Raw genomic sequence first — 17678 nt, forward strand, 5'->3', positions numbered from 1 at the left:
TTTTTTTAACAAATTACTTGATCTAGTTTGAGCTATAGGTAGATTAAATTTAAAGTCTTACTTGTAACTTACCCTGCCACCTCTCCTTGTGCTGTGATGTCGCTTTGCAATTTTTTTTTTTATCTCTTCCATGCCATTTTCGGCCTAAGATCTTGTACCTAGTGGTTTACCTAAAGGATACTATGCTCCTAATAATCTAAATAAATAATAAATTAAATAGTTAGCTCTGATTCCTCGGCACCCACTGCTCCTCAGTCTATACTGACACTGACATCACTTTTTCAGTTTTTCCCTCCATTGTCCGCTATCAATTGTCATTCTCTGCTCCCTGGTGCTTGGGATTCCCTTTTCAAGTCTTTTAAAATTATTTATCAATTCCTTTTTGAAAGTCGTTATTGAATCTGCTTCCGCCTCTCTTTCAGACTATTATAGATCTTAACAACTCACTGAGTAAAAAGATTTTCCCCATACTGCCTCTTGATTCTTTTGTCAGTTACCTTAAATCTGTGTCTTCTGGTTACTGACCCTTCTGGCACTTGTGTACCTTATTTATCAAAGCCCTTCATGATTTCAAATTGCCTTTTAACCTTCTCTGCTCAAAGAACAACTACTTCATCTCTAGTCTCTCTTCATAACTGAAAATTTCATCCCTAGTATCATTCAGTTCCACATCCTCCCTAAGGCTTGACATCCTTCTTAAAGTGTGGTTCCCAGAATTGAACGCAGTACTCCAGCTCGGGCCTAACATGTTTTTATAAAGGTTTAGCATAGCTTCCTTACTTTGTACTCTGCGCCTCTGTTTGTAAAGCCAGGGATCCCGTATTTATGTTTAGTCAATGGAAGTTACCTGTTAGGAAATACAACAGGAAAAAAAATTGATATGGACTTAATCTGTAATTGTCTTGGGGCAATGCTTTAGATATTGTAACATTACCATTGCTGCTAATTCGCTCAAAGATTTCCCTTACTCTATCTCCATCTGCCTTTCCCACCCCCTTGCAAATAGTCTGCATGCCTCTGCTCACTCTTATTGAGATACAGTTCCATAAGCACCATTCCAGTACATCACCCATGTAACCACATGTAAGCCTAGGCAGTGATTGGCAGCAGGCTGTTTGACTCTGTATGGCATCATGGCCACACACAAACCTACCCCCACGTGGTGCCCACATGTGCACTTTTCCAGCAGTTGACGGTGGGGGGGGTGGGTGGTGGGGGCTGGTGGTGGTGGTGAGTCACTAATTAATGATGAGAAATGGGAACCGTGGCTGAATTTTGTTTCTCCCTCCCTGCTCTGTATTGCTGAGGCCCAAATATAAGGGCCCAGCCGCTGCCCAGGCTGAGAGAATCTAACCATTTTCCCTTGACATTCAATGGCATTACGATAGCAATATCCTGCGGGTTACCATTGACCAGAAACTGAACTGGGGTAGCCATGTAAATACCATGGCTACAAGAGCAGGTCAGAGGCTAGGAATCCTGCAGCGAGTAACTCACCTCCTGACTCCCCAAAGCCTGTCCACCATCTATAAGGCACAAGTCAGATGGAATACTCTGCACTTGCCTGGATGGGTGCAGCTCCAACAATACTCAAGAAGCTTGACACCATCCAGGACAAAGCAGCCCACTTGATTGGCACACCATCCACAAACATTCACTCCCTCCACCACCTATGCAGAGTGGCAGCAGTGTGTACCATCTACAAGATGCACTGCAGCAACACACCAAGGCTGCTTAGACAGCACCTTCCAAACCTGGAACTTCTACCACCTAGAAGGACAAGGGCGGCAAATGCATGGGAACATCACCATCTGCAAGTTCCCCTCCAAGCCGCACACCATTCTGACTTGGAACTATATCGCCGTTCCTTCACTGTCTCTGGGTCATAATCCTGGAACTCCCTTCCTAACAGCACTGTGTGTGTACCTACCCCATGTGGACTGCAGCGGTTCAAGAAGGCAGCTCACCACCATCTCCTCAAGGGCAATTGGGGATGGGCAATAAATGCTGGCCTACCCAGCGATGCCCACATCCCATGAATGAAGAAAAAAAAATGTTACCTTGACCGCAGGGGCATGTTACAGGCATGCCGATAACCTTTTTTTAACCTTTCAGCAGATGAACCCTGCTTTTAATTTTTAATCCCTATTTCATCGGAAAATAACATTTTTTAACCTTATTTAACCCCTTATTTGGCTGGATTCCTTCACAGCAGCACCCCCTCAGCATTGCGCTGAAATGTCAGCCTTGTTCATGTGCTTAAGTCTCTGTAGTTGCTTTGAACCCACAATTGTCTGACTCGTGCAAGGGTGCTACTGCTGATCCACAGCTGACATCTGTTAGCTAACCCTGGTGCTTCTGGGCTAGGTGTAAAGTTTACACCAGGTTCTGTGAGTTTGCCTGTGTCTCAGGTTGCTGGTACTGGCAGATCCTGGTCTTCTGATTCAGGTTGTTACCTACCTGTGAGCAACTGAGTTAAACACGGCCCTTTCTAAACTACCAGGCCCACCAAATTCAAACACGACAAATAAGAAATATCAGCAGCACCAATAAGGCTTTGATGTCACCTGCAGCTCTTTGACCACGGGCTGAGCACCCTGGAATCTTCAGTCCCACTTCATCCACAGCCTGTATCACCTCCTGTTAATGCTATCGGGCTCCTTCCTCCATTCTCAAGAAAATAAAAAAAAAATGGAGCTGTTAATATCTCTGGCTCCTCAGTGTTCCCTCAACAGATAGTAAAACAGCTCTTTTTAAAAGTATTGTGGTGTGATGGGTGACCATTGTTAAACCACACAGCTAGTGTTATGGTGCAGAAATAGGCCATTCAGCCCATCAGAAAGCTGCCCAGCCATATTATTTAATATTAATATGTTATATTTAATATCCCACTCTGTCTAATCTCTTCCCCCGATCACTGCCCAAACCCTTTAGTATCTCACCCAGTTTAATTCCACTGTCTTGTATACTTTTCATATCTTTAATATCCCACTAAGTCTAAAATCCTTCTCCTGTTCACACCCCATTCCCTTTGATGATCCTTTTCTAAACAGCTGTTTGATGCCTTTTTCAGCCTTTATATTCTGCTTCTGCAACAGGTTGTGATGCAGATTTCCAGATTCTAGTCACCCACTGTGCTTAGAAATGTTTTCTGTTTTTCATGTGTTTAGATTTTGTGAGCTAAACCAGCAGGGGGGGATATTGGCTTTTTGAGCACGCTATCAATGTTCCTGTGTTCAGCAGCTGTATCTTGGATCCGTGATTTAATTATTGTAGCCTCTTGTTAAACTGTGTGATATGTGTGATTGGCTGGTGTTGAAAAAGAGTAAAGTAGATCAAGTAGTAGTTAGGAGATGGCAAACCTGTGTTTCTGCATTTATAGAATGCAGAGATTGGGGAGATCACAGTCTTTTTTTTATTCATTCGTGGAATGGGAGCATCGCTGGCAAGGCCAGCATTTATTGTTTATCCTTAATTGCCCTTGAGAAGGTGGTGGTAAGCTGCCTTCGTGACCTGCTGCAGTCTATATGGTAAAGGTACACTCACAGTGCTGTTAGGGAGGGAGTTCCAGGATTTTAATCCAGTGACGGTGAAGGAACGGCGATGTAGTTCCAAGTCAGGATGGTGTGTGGCTTGGATGGGAACTTGCAGGTGGTGGCGTTTCCATGTGCCTGCCATCCTTGTTCTTCTAGATGATGGAGGTTGTGGGTTTCAGAGGCGTTGTCAAAGAAACTTTGGCAAGTGGCTGCATTGATTCTTGTAAATGATGCACACTGCAGCCATGGTACGCTGGTGGTGGAGGGAGTGAATGTTTAAGGTGGTAAATGGTGTGCCAGTCAAGTAGGCTGTTTTGAACTGGATGGTGTCAAGTTTCTTGAGTGTTGTTAAGCTGCACTCATCGAGGCAAGTGGGGAGTATTCCATCAAACCTGACTTGTGCCTCGTGGATGGTGGGAAGGCATTGGGGAGTCAGGAGGTGAGTCACTTGCTGCAGAATTCCCAGCCTCTGACCTGCTCTTGTAACCTCAGTATTTATGTGGCTGGTCCAGTTAAATTTTTGGTCCAGTGCTTACCCCAGGATGTTGATGGTGGGGGATTTGGGATGGTACTGCCATTGAATGTCAAGGGGAGGTGTTTAGACACTCGTTGCAGATGGTCATTGCCCACCATTAGTGTGTATGTTACTTGCCACTTATCAGCCCAAGCCTGAATGTTGTCCAGGTCTTGGTGCATGCGGACAAGGGCTGCTTCATTATCTGAGGGACTTTCAAATGGGACTGAACACTACGCAATCATCAGTGAACATTCCAACTTCGGACCTTATGGAGGGAAGGTCGTTGATGAAGCAGCTAAAGATGGTTGGGCCTAGGACACCACCCTGGAAACTTCTGCTGAGATGTCCTGGGGCTGAGATGATTTGACTTCCAACAACCACCACCATCTTCCTTTGTGCTAGGTATGACCCTAGCCAGTGGAAAGTTTTCCCCTGATTCCCATTGCCTCAATTCTATAAGAACTCCTTAATGCCACACTCGGTCAAATGTCTTGATGTCAAGGGAAGTCACTCTCACCTCACCTTCGGCATTCAGCTCCTTTGTACATGTTTGGTCCAAGGCTGTAATGAGGTCTGGAGCTGAGTGGTCCTGGCAGAATCCAAACTGAGCATTGGTGAGCAAGTGCCATTTGATAGCACTGTTGATCACACCTTCCATCACTTTGCTAATGATTGAGAGTAGACGGATGGGGTGGTAATTGGTTGGGTTGGATTTGTCCGACGTTCTGTGGACCAGACATACCTGGGCAATTTTCTACGTTGTCGGTTAGATGCCAGTGTTGTAGCTATTGACATGAAGACCTCCACCTGCCAAGAATGAGGCATATTAATTTCATCACATGAGCATTAATTTTAAACCTTTGCTGGAGTGAAGCGATGACTTGTTTAAAGAGATCAGCAGTGGCTGGAAAAACATTTGCATACTAGAGACAGTGCTTGGAGAGACAAAATAATTGCTCACTGATTCAATTAACAGAGATTGGTCTGGGCAATGTTGATCCACATCTTGTCGGTGTAAGAGACAGCACTACGCCCCCCCCCCCACCTAGAACTTTGTAATCCACAAACGCAGGAGTTTGTTTAAAAAACGAGTCACATGACTAACCTGCTGACCCAGTTTTGAACTGTTCACAGGACAGCTTGAGTCAGACTGCAGATTACAACTGAACTTGGAAGAAAAGAGCCTCTCTCTCTCTCTCTCTCTCTCTCTCTCTCTCTCTCTCTCTCTCTCTCTCTCTCTCTCTCTCTCTCTCTCTCTCTCTCTCTCTCTCTCTATCTCTCTGTGGTTGTGACAGATAAGAGGAACTGGAGGTGAAAGAGATCACTTAGAATAGAAAAACAAAAAATATTTTCCATTTATATAATGCCTTTCATGACCTTGGGACATTCCCAAAGTACTTTACAGCCAGTGAAGTACTTTTGAAGTGACACTTCTGTAATGTAGGAAATACAGCAGGCAATGGCCAGATTATCTGTTTTCAATAATGTTATTTAATAGTAAATGTTGGCCAGGACACTGGTGAAAAATGCCCTGCTCCTCTTCAAAATAGTGCCATGGGATGTTTTACATCCACCTGAGAGGGGAAACGGGCCCTCGGTTTAACATCTCATCTGAAAAATGGCACCTCTAATGGTATAGCACTCCCTCAGTACTGCGCTGGAGAAACAGCCTAAATTATGTGCACAAGCCTGTTGAGTGTGGCTTGAACCCACAATTTTTGAGGTGAATGTGCTGTCCACTGAGCACGGCTGACATCTAATGAGCAGTTTGCTGTTGTACCCTGTCCAGGTGCTTTTTGGTTGTAACATATATTTGATTTCTGGCTGCATTCTGTTTGTATATGTGTCTTTGGGAAGTAGTTAGTAAATGTATTGTACGGGGATCTCTGATCCTCGTGTTGAGAAATGAGTCTCTTCATGTTTTGCTGTGTTTTTTTTCCTTAGTTATGTTGCGCTCATTCACAGCTCTCTCAGTACATGGAGCGATACAGGTAAGGTTGAATTTTCTTTTTGCGAACCCTGGTTCCATCTTCTCCCTTATGACCTGTAAATAGCAGTGGAGGGTCAGTGACTCTTTACTAAATGAAGTGTGCAGTGTGGTAGAATCATCCACACCATGAGGGTCCCAGATTTGATCCCTGGTGTCTGCTGAATTTGCCTCCCCTCCATACTGAGAGGGAGGGACAGAAATCAGCCAGTGTGCCTGTCTGTTGATGACTGTCCTCTGCCTTTTGTTTGAATGGGGGTGGGGGTTGGTGACGTGGATAAGACAATTGGGCTTGTGTGTGATGCTGCTGAAGTCAAATAGTCCATTGATCCTCATTTCTTGGGCTCATGCAAAGCAGTGGCTGCTTGGGGAATCACTGCAGAGCAATCTGTGCTTGTGGAACTGAATCCCAGAAAGAGAGGGGAATGCAATGTGCTCATTTAAAACTGAGCAGTCAGCTCTTCCTTAAATCTGTGAAAGACTCAATAGAAGCAAACGCAATATTGGTGGAAGCCCTCAGCCCTGTTGGTCTTGCATAATATGCTCAGTTTTAGTCCCCTAGCTACGATCTGACCAGAGCACTGTGCAGTTTTAGCACAAGATCTACTGACTTGGTATTCACCTGTCCCAGCCGCACGAGTTTTTGGCTCAGTGGTAGCATTATGATCTCTCAATCAGCAGGGGTAGGGTTTGAACCCTACTCTGGACACTCCTGGTGAATGGAGACTAGAACTCCATCTCTGAATTCTGGGTTGACATGCAGCGGAAGACGTGTAGTCCCACACCCTAACGTGTATAGGTAGTGGATGCCCATAAAACCCTCCCATCAACAGGTATAATGATGATTATGACTGTGGACGGAGCGTTCACATTGTGGCCTGTCAGACTGTTAATCAGCCTGTGAATTCTTCCATTACTTTACACTGCTCTGCAAGGGGCAAGGTTGAAGGTACAAAAACAACAACATGCCTTCTATTCGCTGTTTGTTACTCTCCTCTCTTTTAGCTATTTCTACACTATCTGTGGTGTGTGATACCCATTTTGTTCCTCCCAGTATCCTGCTCTGATTTGCCCAGCTTCAGGTATTTTTAACTCCCTTTGCTTCGATGTCTTGGCACCCTTTCCATCTCCCAAATTTAGTGTCCAGTTTGCTTTGGTTTTCTGTCTTTGTCCTTAGTTAGGGACAATAGGGGCCCTACCACTGACGCCTGGACCACTCCACTCAGTATTGTACACCTAAGCCTCATGAACTCTCAACTAACAAGTATTTACCTCCTTCAGTCAGTTCACAGTACATATTCCTTTCACATTATGTGCATGTTTTTTTCAACCAGAATCTAGTTATATCCAATGAAATTAGCTGTCGTACATCATGCGAGTTGGGCAGGGTATAAAATGGTCTTATGGTCCTGACAGCAGATGTTTTTCTTTTGATGCACAGAAGTAGACTGAAAGCAAAAAACCTGATGTACATCAAACAAATTCTTTACATCCTTGTTAATCTTCTCCAAGTTTTAGGAGGTGAGCTGTTGTTTGTGTTTTCCTTTGTTTTCAAAATTTCTGTCAGATTTCCTCTCATCAGTGTGAAGGATGTTGGTACTGGGGAATGGAACACTCTACTTCAGTCACCCAGGGTGATTATTCAGGACTGTGAGGGCAGGGAGAGTACACTTAGACACAATACAAAGCTCCTACTGTGTCCCATCAAGCACTCCCAGGGCACATACAGCACAGGGTTAGATAGAGTAAAGCTCCCTCTACACTGTCCCATCGAACACTGCGAGGGCAGGTACATTTATGGTTAGATACAGAGTAAAGCTCCCTTTACACTGTCTCAAGGACATGCCTAAGCCTCAACCTCAGGCTCAGAAGATTGTTCCTTCCTGCAGTGTTTCTCCAGGCATCCTCGGCCAGTTCGTGCTTAATTCAAGACAGTTTAGTCCTGTTAGCTGATGATGTCTAGGAAGTGGATATAGACTGCCCAAATTCACTTCACTTGGGGCCTTTCCAGCCAGCAGCGAGAGGAGACCATCACCCCGTCTGTCTGGATTGAACCCAGTGTCTCACCCACTGAATGATTTGGATTCCTGCCTTTATAGTCTGCTTTTTATTGTTTGTGCTTTCTTTGATCTTAGTGACTCTCTCATTTTATGGTTATTCAGGAAAAGTTGGACAAAATCCTAATACGCAGAAGATTTTTCAGGGAGGTAGGTGACAGATCTGCTTACTTTGAACATGTATAAAAACTGTCCTCCCTTCGGTTATCGAGTCACTTGTGCCCCACTGGTGTTCTGATAGGTGTGGAAGCTACACTGGAAGCCAATGGAATTATCTAAGTGAGGATAGCCTTTAGTCATTGAGCCATTTATGACATAAAAGGATGCATTTGGTCCATCGTGTTCATGCTGGCTCTCCGCAGAGCAATCCAGTTGGTCTCACTCACCTGCTTGATCCCCCATAGCGCTGCAAGTTCATTTCCTTCAAGTGCCCATCCAGTTTCCTTTTGAAATCATTGATTGTCTCCTCTTCCACCACCCTCATGGGAAGCGAGTTGCATAAAAATGTTCTTCCTCACACTCCCACTGCATCTCTTGCCCAAAACCTTCAATCTGAGTCCCCCAGTACTGTACCATCAGTTAATGAGAACAGTTTTTCCTTGTCTAACTGATCTAAGCCTGTCTTAATCTTGTACACCTCTATCATGTCTCCCCTCAATCTCCTTTGCTCCAGGGAGAACAACCCCAACTGTTCCAACCTAACTTTGTAACTAAAATCCTCCATACCTGGAACCATTCTGGAAAGGGTTCTCTCAAGGACCCTCACATCCTTCCTAAAGTGTGGTGACCAGAACTGGATGCAATACTCTAGTTGGAACCTAACTAGAGCTTTATAAAGGTTCAGTGTAACTTCCCTGCTTTTGTACTCAATGCTTCTATTTATGAAGCCCAAGATCCCATATGCTTTGCTAACCACTCTCAGTATGTCCTGCCACCTTCAAAGATTGCTGCACATGTACCCCAAGGTCCCTCTGTTCTTTTACTCTCTGGAACTGCGCCATTCAGTCTATATGTCCTCATCCTATCCCTTCTGCCAGGATGCATCACCTCACACTTGTCAGTATTAAATTCTTTTTACCACTTGTCTGTCCATTCTGCTAGCCCATCTATGTCCTGTTGCAGGTGGTTTGTCATCTGTTTGCCACTCCTCCAAGATTGGTATCATCGGCAAATTTTGAAATTCTTCTCCATTTTCCAAGATCCAAGTCATTTATCTATAGAAAAAAAAAGCTGTGGTCCTAGCACTGACCCTTGGGGAATACCACTGTCTTCCATCCTCCAGTTTGAATCAACCATTTACCATGACTCACTGTTTTTTGGCCTGAAGCCAATTTTTTTATCCAGTTGGACACTGACCCTCCTATTCCATGTGCCTTAATTTTGTTAACCAGCTTTTTATATGGTACTTTATCAAATGCTTTCTTAAAATACATTTAGACAACAGCCACTGCATTCCCTTCATCAACCTTCTCGGTTACTTCATCAAAAAAATTCAGTTAGATTAGTCAAGCATGATCTGCCTTTTACAAATCCATGCTGGCTATCCTTGATTAACTCAAACCTCTACAAGTGCCTGTTGATGTTTCCCCTGATTATTATTTCTAAAACTTTACCCTCCACTGTTGTTAACCTAACTGACCTGTAGTTGCTACGGCTGGCCTAACACCCTTTCTTGAATAAGGATGACACACTTGCCATTTACCCGCCAATCCTCGGCACCTCCCCCATATTTAGGGAAGTTTAGCGAATTATGGCAAGCCTTCCCATTATCTCTACCCTGACTTTAGCAACCTGGGATGTAAGCCATCTTGATCAGTTGACTTATCTACCCTAGGCATGGCAAGCCTTTCCAGTACCACCTAGAACCATAGAAAAGTTACAGTGCCGAAAGAGGCCATTCAGCCCATCGTGTCTGTGCGCCGGCTGAAAAAACTAGCTGCCCATTCTAATCCCACCTTCCAGCACCTGGTCTGTAGCCTTGCAGGTTACAGCAATTCAGGTGCAGGTCCAGGTACCTTTTAAATGAGTTGAGGGTTTCTGCCTCCACCACCGATCTGGGCAGTGAATTTCAGACACCCACCACCCTCTGGGTGAAAATGTTTTTGCACATGTCCCCTCTAATCCTTCTATCAATCACCTTAAATCTGTGTCCCCGGTAATTGACCTCCCCGCTAGGGGAAACAGGTCCTTCCTGTCTGCTCTATCTAGGCGCCTCATAATTTCATACACCTCAATTAAGTCACCCCTCAACTTCCTCTGTTCTAAGGAAAGAACCCTAGCCTATCCAATAATATAAAAACAAAATACTGCGGATGCTGGAAATCTGAAATAAAAACAAGAAATGCTGGAACCATTCAGCAGGTCTGGCAGCATCTGTGGAAAGAGAAGCAGAGTTAACGTTTCAGGTCAGTGACCCTTCATCGGAACCTAGCCTATCCAATCTTTCCTCAAAGCTGCAATTTTCAAGCTCTGCCAACATTCTTGTAAATTGCCTCAGTACTCTCTCCAGAGCAATGATGTCCTTCCTGTAATGTGACCAGAACTGTATGCAGTCCAGCTGTGGCCTAACTAGTGTTTTGTACAGTTCCAGCACTACATCCCTGCTTTTGTATTCTATACCTCGGCCAATAAAGGAAAGCATTCCATATGCCTTCTTCACTTTTATCTGCCTGTCCGGCCACCTTAAGAGACCTGTGGACATACACTCCGAGGTCTCTCACTTCCTCTACCCCTCTCAATATCCTCCTGACTAATGTGTATTGCTTTGCTTTGTTTGCCCTCCTCGAGTGTATTACCTCACACTTCTCTGGATTGAATTCCATTTGCCACTTTTCCACCCACTCAACCAAACGATATCCAGATGATATTCTGGAGTCTACAGCAATCCTCTTCACTATCAGAAAATTTCCCAATCATGCCTCCCACATTTAAGTCCAAATCATTAATATATACAAACAGCAGGGGACCCAACACTGAGCCCTGCGGAACGCCATTGGAAACCACTTTCCATTCGCACAAACATCTGTGGACCTTTGTTTTCTGTCACTGAGCCAATTTTGGATCCAACTCGCCACATTCCCCTGTATCCATGGGCTTTTACTTTTCTGACCAGTCTGCCATGTGGGACCTTGTCAAATGCTTTACTAAAATTCATGTGAACAGCATCCACTGCACTACCCTCATCAATCCTCCTTGTCACTTCCTCTAAAAATTCAATTAAGTTAGTAAGGCACGACCTTCTCTTAACAAATCCATGCTGACTACTCCTGATTAATCCGTTCCTTTCTAAATTACAGTTTATCCTAGCTCTCAGAATTGATTCTAATAATTTGCCCACCACCGAGGTCAGACTGACCGGCCTATAATAATTTGGCCTATCCCTTGCACCCTTTTTAAACAATGGTACAATGTTCGCAGACCTCCAATCCTCTGGTACCTCGCCTGTATCTAGTGAGGATTTGAAAATAAAACTTGGGGCATCCGCTATTTCCTTCCTTGCTTCTTTTAACAGCCTGGGATACAATTCATTGGGCCCTGGTGATTTATTCACTTTCAAGGATGCACCTCCCTCTTAATTTCTACCCTAGCTATTCCCTCTACTGTCTCCGCTTCTACTGACATTTTGTCAGATTCCTCTGCCTTAGTAAACACCAATAAAAAGTACTGATTAAGTGTTCTAGCCTTGCCCTGTGCCTCTAAGCATATATTATCCTCTTTGTTCCTAATAGGCCTCACTCCATCTCTTACTACCTGCTGACTATTTACATGCCGGCAGAGGAATTTCCGGTTCCCTTTTATGTTGACTGCCATTCTATTCTCATATTCTGTCTTGGTCAGTCTTATTTTCCTCTTCACCGTCCCTCTCAACTTAATGTATTTAGCCTGGTTTCACTTGAAGAATTCACCTGACATCCATCAGGTGCCCTTTGTTTTTGTTTCCTCGTAATTTCTATCTCCCTCGCCATTGACGGAGCCTTATTTTTGGTCCCCTTATCTTTTTCTTCCTTTTTGGAATGTACCTAACCTGGTGCCTGAAGTATCTCATCCTTAAAGATAATCCATTGTTTCATTACAGCTCTTCCTGTTGGTCTTTGGGTCTATTTTATTGTGGCTAGATCCCTACATCACTACATCATATGTCCATACTGCTATTTGTGCTTGTAGCTCACCAACCTTGTTCACCACACATTGTATGTTTAAGTACAAGCATTGAAATCCTGTCTTTGCATTCCTCGTAGCCCTTCTCAGTCCTCTCCTATCTGATATGGAACTACTCCCTTCTGTAGTACTGTTCAACACTCTCAAATTATGCATCTTATTCCTTTTTTCTATTTCTATATGCTTGTGCCCACCCCCCTCCCAATTTAGCTCAAACGCTCCCCAACCACATTAATGCATCTCCCTGCGAGGACATTGGTCCCGGTCCTGTTGAGGTGTAACCTGTTTCTTTTGAATAGGTGCCTTCTGCACCAGAACTGTTCCCAATGCCCCAAGAATCTGAAGCCCTCCCTCCTGCATCATTCTTCAAGCCATGATCTTTACTGTCTTCCTATTTCTACTCTTGCTAGTGCGTGGCACTGGGAGTAATCCAGAGATTACTACCTTTAAGAGTTCTACTCTTTAACTTCCTCCCGAGCTCTTGAAAATCTGACCATAGGACCTCAATACCTGCCCTTGCTGCGTCATTGGTTCCAACATGTACCAAAATTTGTAGCTCACTCTCCTCACCCTGCAGAACATCCTGCACCCTCTCTGTGATGTCCTTTACCCCGACACAAGGGAGGCAACACACTGTGTGGGACTCACAGTAAGGGTTGCAGAAATGCTTGATTGTCCTCCTGACTATGGGATCACCTATAACGACTGCAGTTCTGCACTTTGCTGCTCCCTCCTGCATAGTCCCATACCCAATGTTGCCATGGTCTGGACTGCACTCCTTCAAGGTGTCACTCCCAACAGTCTCCAAAGGTGAGTATTGGTTTGAGAGTAGCATGCACCCTGAAGGCTCTTGCACTTGCTGCCTCTTCCTACTCTTCCGGATAATCACCCACTTATTATCCTGAACTCTTACTGCCTGTGGAGTGATCACCTCCTGGAACGTATGATCCAGGAAATTCGTCTGCTCTCTGATGCTCTGCAGTAATTCCAGCTGCTCCTCAAACTCGGAAATCCTGAACTCGAGCTGAAGCAGCTGGAGACCCTTCCTACACGTGGTCGCCCAAGACACATGAAGTGTCCTGGAGTTCACACATGGTGTAGGAATTGCAAACAACAGGTCGCAGCTGCCCATCGATGGTCAAAAATAAACCCTGTTCCTTTTGCAATTTATTTGGTACCTTCTTTAAACTATTAATTTTAATCAGTGTCTCTCGACCTGCTTTGTGCTAATGCTCTTATTACTTCACTTACTGTTATAATTACCCTGATTGAAATTTTTAATTTCCCAAGCTAAAAATTTGTATGAATGCCCTAGTTCTTGGAGGAAAAGTGAAATGCTCACTTTCTTGGAAGATTTTCATGCCTGTGCACTCTGCCAAATATTCTGTGAAGCCATTCGTTTTGACTCTGGTGTATTTGTGAGTGGAGGATGTTCTGGCACTAGCTTACTAGGTGTAGCCAGGTCTGCACTCTGGGCAATGTGTGTTGGGGGATTGAGGTAATCCATTGTCTTGTTGGAAAGAGTGAGGAGCGTTCATGATTCGTGATCCCATTGGGTAGAGTAAGTGTCCTTGGTTTAAGGCTAGTCACTGTTGCTGGCCAATTGCTCTTCTCAGAGGTGGCTTTGATGTTGTACAGAGTGTTGGTCAGGCCTCATCTGGAGTGCTGTTTTCAGATCTGAGCATTGCACCTCAGGAAGGTAATATTGGCCTTAAAAGGACATGCAGTGCAAATTCACCAAAATGATATCGGGGCTAAAAGGGTAACATTATGAGGGCAAGTTACATAAATTTGGCTTGTATTAAGTTTAGAAGGTTGAGGGGGTGATCTAATCAAAGTGTGTAAAATGATTAAAGGATTCAGTAGGGTAGAGGGAGAGAAACTATTTACTCTGGTGGAGGAATCCAGAATATTGTAAGATTAGAGCTGGACCATTTAGGAAAGAAATAAGGAAGCACTTTTCACACAAACGGTGGTCGAAATTTGGAACTCATCTCTCGAGCCCCCCCCCCCCCCCCCCCCGAAAATATTGTTGGTGCTAGCGGATAATTGGATCTTTAAAGACTGAGATTGACAGAGTGGAGCTCCTCTTCGTTGTTGGAGCAGGCAGCTTACCCTTAGCAGTGCTATTTCCAGGTTTGTACTTTTAGCTCAATCTATATGATTACTCTGATTTTTTAAAATATACCTTGACTTTAAATCTCATTCTGTTTTTTTCTCTACTTTCCAAAGGCACTGAGCTACAGTCCATCAATGATTTCCTCTTCCGTGCACAGTTTGACAACATCAATCTATTTAAAGTAAGTTGTGTTTATATACAGTGTAGTGAGGGGTCCTGTTTAGTGCTCCATTCCCTGTCCCTTATTTACTTCTGTCCTAATGGTGTTGATATTTGCAAACCAAGTGCTGACTTGGCTAACACTGGCCAGATTTGACTGGGCCTGAACCTGGGGCTCGCTGGCTTTCAGTGCTAGTAGGCCTATTTGCTCAGTACTTCTAAAGTGCCATATGCCACCCTTGGTGAGAAGGCAGCACAAAAGCTCTCTGGCACTGCCTATGTATTGGGTGGACATGCAGGTCTTTCATTGCCCATCAATTTTGAACATTTGCAAATGGACCTTGTCTCTCACTATTCCAAAGCTGGACTTTCTTCCTGCAGAACTCCACTCCCAAAGGTCTCTCAGTTGCCCCACTTTCAGTTATCCGTGCAACTAAGCTTTCTTTGAAATGGTAAATAGTATTACAAAGGCTACAGATTTACAGAGTGGCAGAAACAGATTCAATAATAACTTTTGAAAGGGAATTGGACATATACTTGAAGGGGAGAACATTAAAGGCCTATGGGGAAAGAGCAGGGGAGTTTGATTAATTGTATAGCTGTTTCAAAGAACTGATATAGGCAGAATGGGCCAAATGGCCGCCTCCTAGAGTCATAGAGAGATACAGCACTGAAACAGGCCCTTCGGCCCACCGAGTCTGTGCCGACCAACAACCACCCGTTTATACTAATCCTACATTAATCCCATATTCCCTACCACATCCCCACCATTCTCCTACCACCTACCTACACTAGGGGCAATTTACAATGGCCAATTTACCTATCAACTTGCAAGTCTTTGTCTGTGGGAGGAAACCGGAGCACCCGGCGGAAACCCACACCGAAATCCTGTGCTGTAAGATTATATGATTTTAAGATGTCAGCCCCTTTGGCTGGTGTTTGTCTGGTGATGATCAATGGTGATTGGGCCTGAGATTTTTTAATTTTCTTTTTATTTAGAGATACAGCACTGAAACAGGCCCTTCGGCCCACCGAGTCTGTGCCGACCAAGAACCACCCATTTATACTAACCCTACAGTAATCCCATATTCCCTACCACCTACCTACACTAGGGGCAATTTACAATGACCAATTTACCTATCCCCGCAAGTCTTTGGCGGTGGGAGGAAACCGGAGCACCCGGCGAAAACTCACGCAGTCACAGGGAGAACTTGCAAACTCCGCACAGGCAGTACCCACAATTGAACTCGGGTCCCTGGAGCTGTGAGGCTGCGGTGCTAACCACTGTGCCGCCCAGATCTCAGCACTAACTGCAGAACATTCCCTGCTTTTTGCTCTGTATCACTGACATGCTGTGAATGTGAAGTGGCAGTATGTGTATTCAGTTTGGTGTCTTTTTGAAAACAGGTGCAGCATTACTACAAGAAGAGTATGCTCAGTCGAAAGGTAAGTGCCTGTAGATGGCCTCAATTGGATTTGGGAATGGACGGTTTCACATCTTTAGGCCTGCTAAGGTCTGAGCAGAACTGCATGGTGCGCTACCTTAGAATATCTTTCTTTCACCTGGGCTGGATTAACTCACCTCAGCTGGCTGGATGTTTGATGAGTTTGAACAATGTTGGTCTAGTCCTGGTGCGGTAGGGCCACAGCACAGAAAGGCTCCTCAACTGGCACAATGTTGGTAATCTCACTCTGCGAACAGGTGCTATGAACATGGGGACAAATATTATACTGGTACTGTGGGGTCATGTGTTCAGGTTAGGGATGAAGTTTGGGTTGGTATAGGAGGCGTTTTACTCTCTGTTGAGCTGTAGTGTACCTGCCCTGGGAGTGTTTGGGGCAGTATTGTAATCACTTCTTGTCAGGAGTCAATCTGAGAATTTAACCCCTGACAGTGGCGCAGTGGTTAGCACCGCAGCCTCACAGCTCCAGCGACCCGGGTTCAATTCTGGGTACTGTCTGTGTGGAGTTTGCAAGTTCTCCCTGTGTCTGCGTGGGTTTCCTCCGGGTGCTCCGGTTTCCTCCCACATGCCAAAGACTTGCAGGTTGATAGGTAAATTGGCCATTATAAATTGCCCCTAGTATAGGTAGGTGGTAGGGAAATATAGCAACAGGTGGGGATGTGTTAGGAATATGGAATTAGTGTAGGATTAGTATAAATGGGTGGCTGATGGTCGGCACAGAGTCGGTGGGCCGAAGGGCCTGTTTCAGTGCTGTATCACTAAAACTAAAACAACAGGATCAGACGTGACAGAAGTTCATTTGTGAAGCTACTTATTGAGACAAAGTCAGACCAAGTTTATGAAGCTTCATGCAAACTATGGCAATAAACATGGGCAGCGACTTACAGTTTTAACGCAGGCTATATACTTCCCATATTAGTCCTGGACAGGGAGCGCATTTCTTCTCTTGCAGCTTTTGGTCTTCAAAATTTTTCTTTTCTCTTTGTTTCTCTCTTCTCTTTTTGTCATCTTGTTTTTGGTTCTCTCCACCATACAGATTCTATCAGTAGAGACTCATTTATCCTGGCTCTTAGAATTAACCGCTCCCAGTGCCCAATCATGTTCATCCCTGTAGTTATCACGTCCTGTGCATGCCTTTGTTAACAATCAGGTATTTGTTCATGTGGCTGATACCAACCTTACAATAATGCCTTTCATTACAACATTCTTATTCGCTCCTTATCTCAATATCTTTACATCTTGTGCCGTAGCAACTTGCGAGACCTGTTAGACAGTTCTCAGCCAGCTCATCAAGGACTTGTAGTGGACATGTTACAGTTTGACACGATTTCTGACAGTTCCTCTACCTTAGCATCTTTTGTATTATGCCCCATTATACAATGCTGTAATGTGTAAATCTAGGCAATATTTAACAAACTAAAATGCTCTACAAGGAAATGAACAAATTCCCAAGTTCATTGATCCAGCGGAGATTACACTGAACTGGGCTGATAAGTGGCAAATAACATTCATGCTACTCAAGTGCCAGCCAATGACCAGCTCCAATAAGAGAGAATCTAACCATCTCCCCATGACATTCAATGGCATTACCATTGCTGAATTCCCCCACTGTCAACATCCTAGGGGCTACCATTGACCTGAAACTGAACTGGAGTAGCCATATAAATACCGTGGCTACAAAA

General features: G+C 44.4%; 1 protein-coding gene across 2 annotated transcripts in view; it reads left to right on the forward strand.

Annotated features, from left to right (window-relative positions):
• The window catches only part of ddx11 (DEAD/H (Asp-Glu-Ala-Asp/His) box helicase 11), a 169979-nt gene that overhangs the window by 67780 nt on the left and 84521 nt on the right, over nucleotides 1-17678 (forward strand). For both annotated transcript variants that reach the window (XM_068051077.1, XM_068051078.1), the window contains exons 11-15: nucleotides 5998-6044; nucleotides 7482-7561; nucleotides 8203-8247; nucleotides 14488-14555; nucleotides 15941-15979. In XM_068051077.1, the coding sequence (XP_067907178.1) occupies nucleotides 5998-6044; nucleotides 7482-7561; nucleotides 8203-8247; nucleotides 14488-14555; nucleotides 15941-15979 (279 nt within the window). The remainder of the gene's footprint in view (nucleotides 1-5997; nucleotides 6045-7481; nucleotides 7562-8202; nucleotides 8248-14487; nucleotides 14556-15940; nucleotides 15980-17678) is intronic.

The sequence above is a fragment of the Heterodontus francisci genome, chromosome 18 (genome assembly GCF_036365525.1).
Source record: "Heterodontus francisci isolate sHetFra1 chromosome 18, sHetFra1.hap1, whole genome shotgun sequence".
NCBI lineage: Eukaryota > Metazoa > Chordata > Chondrichthyes > Heterodontiformes > Heterodontidae > Heterodontus > Heterodontus francisci.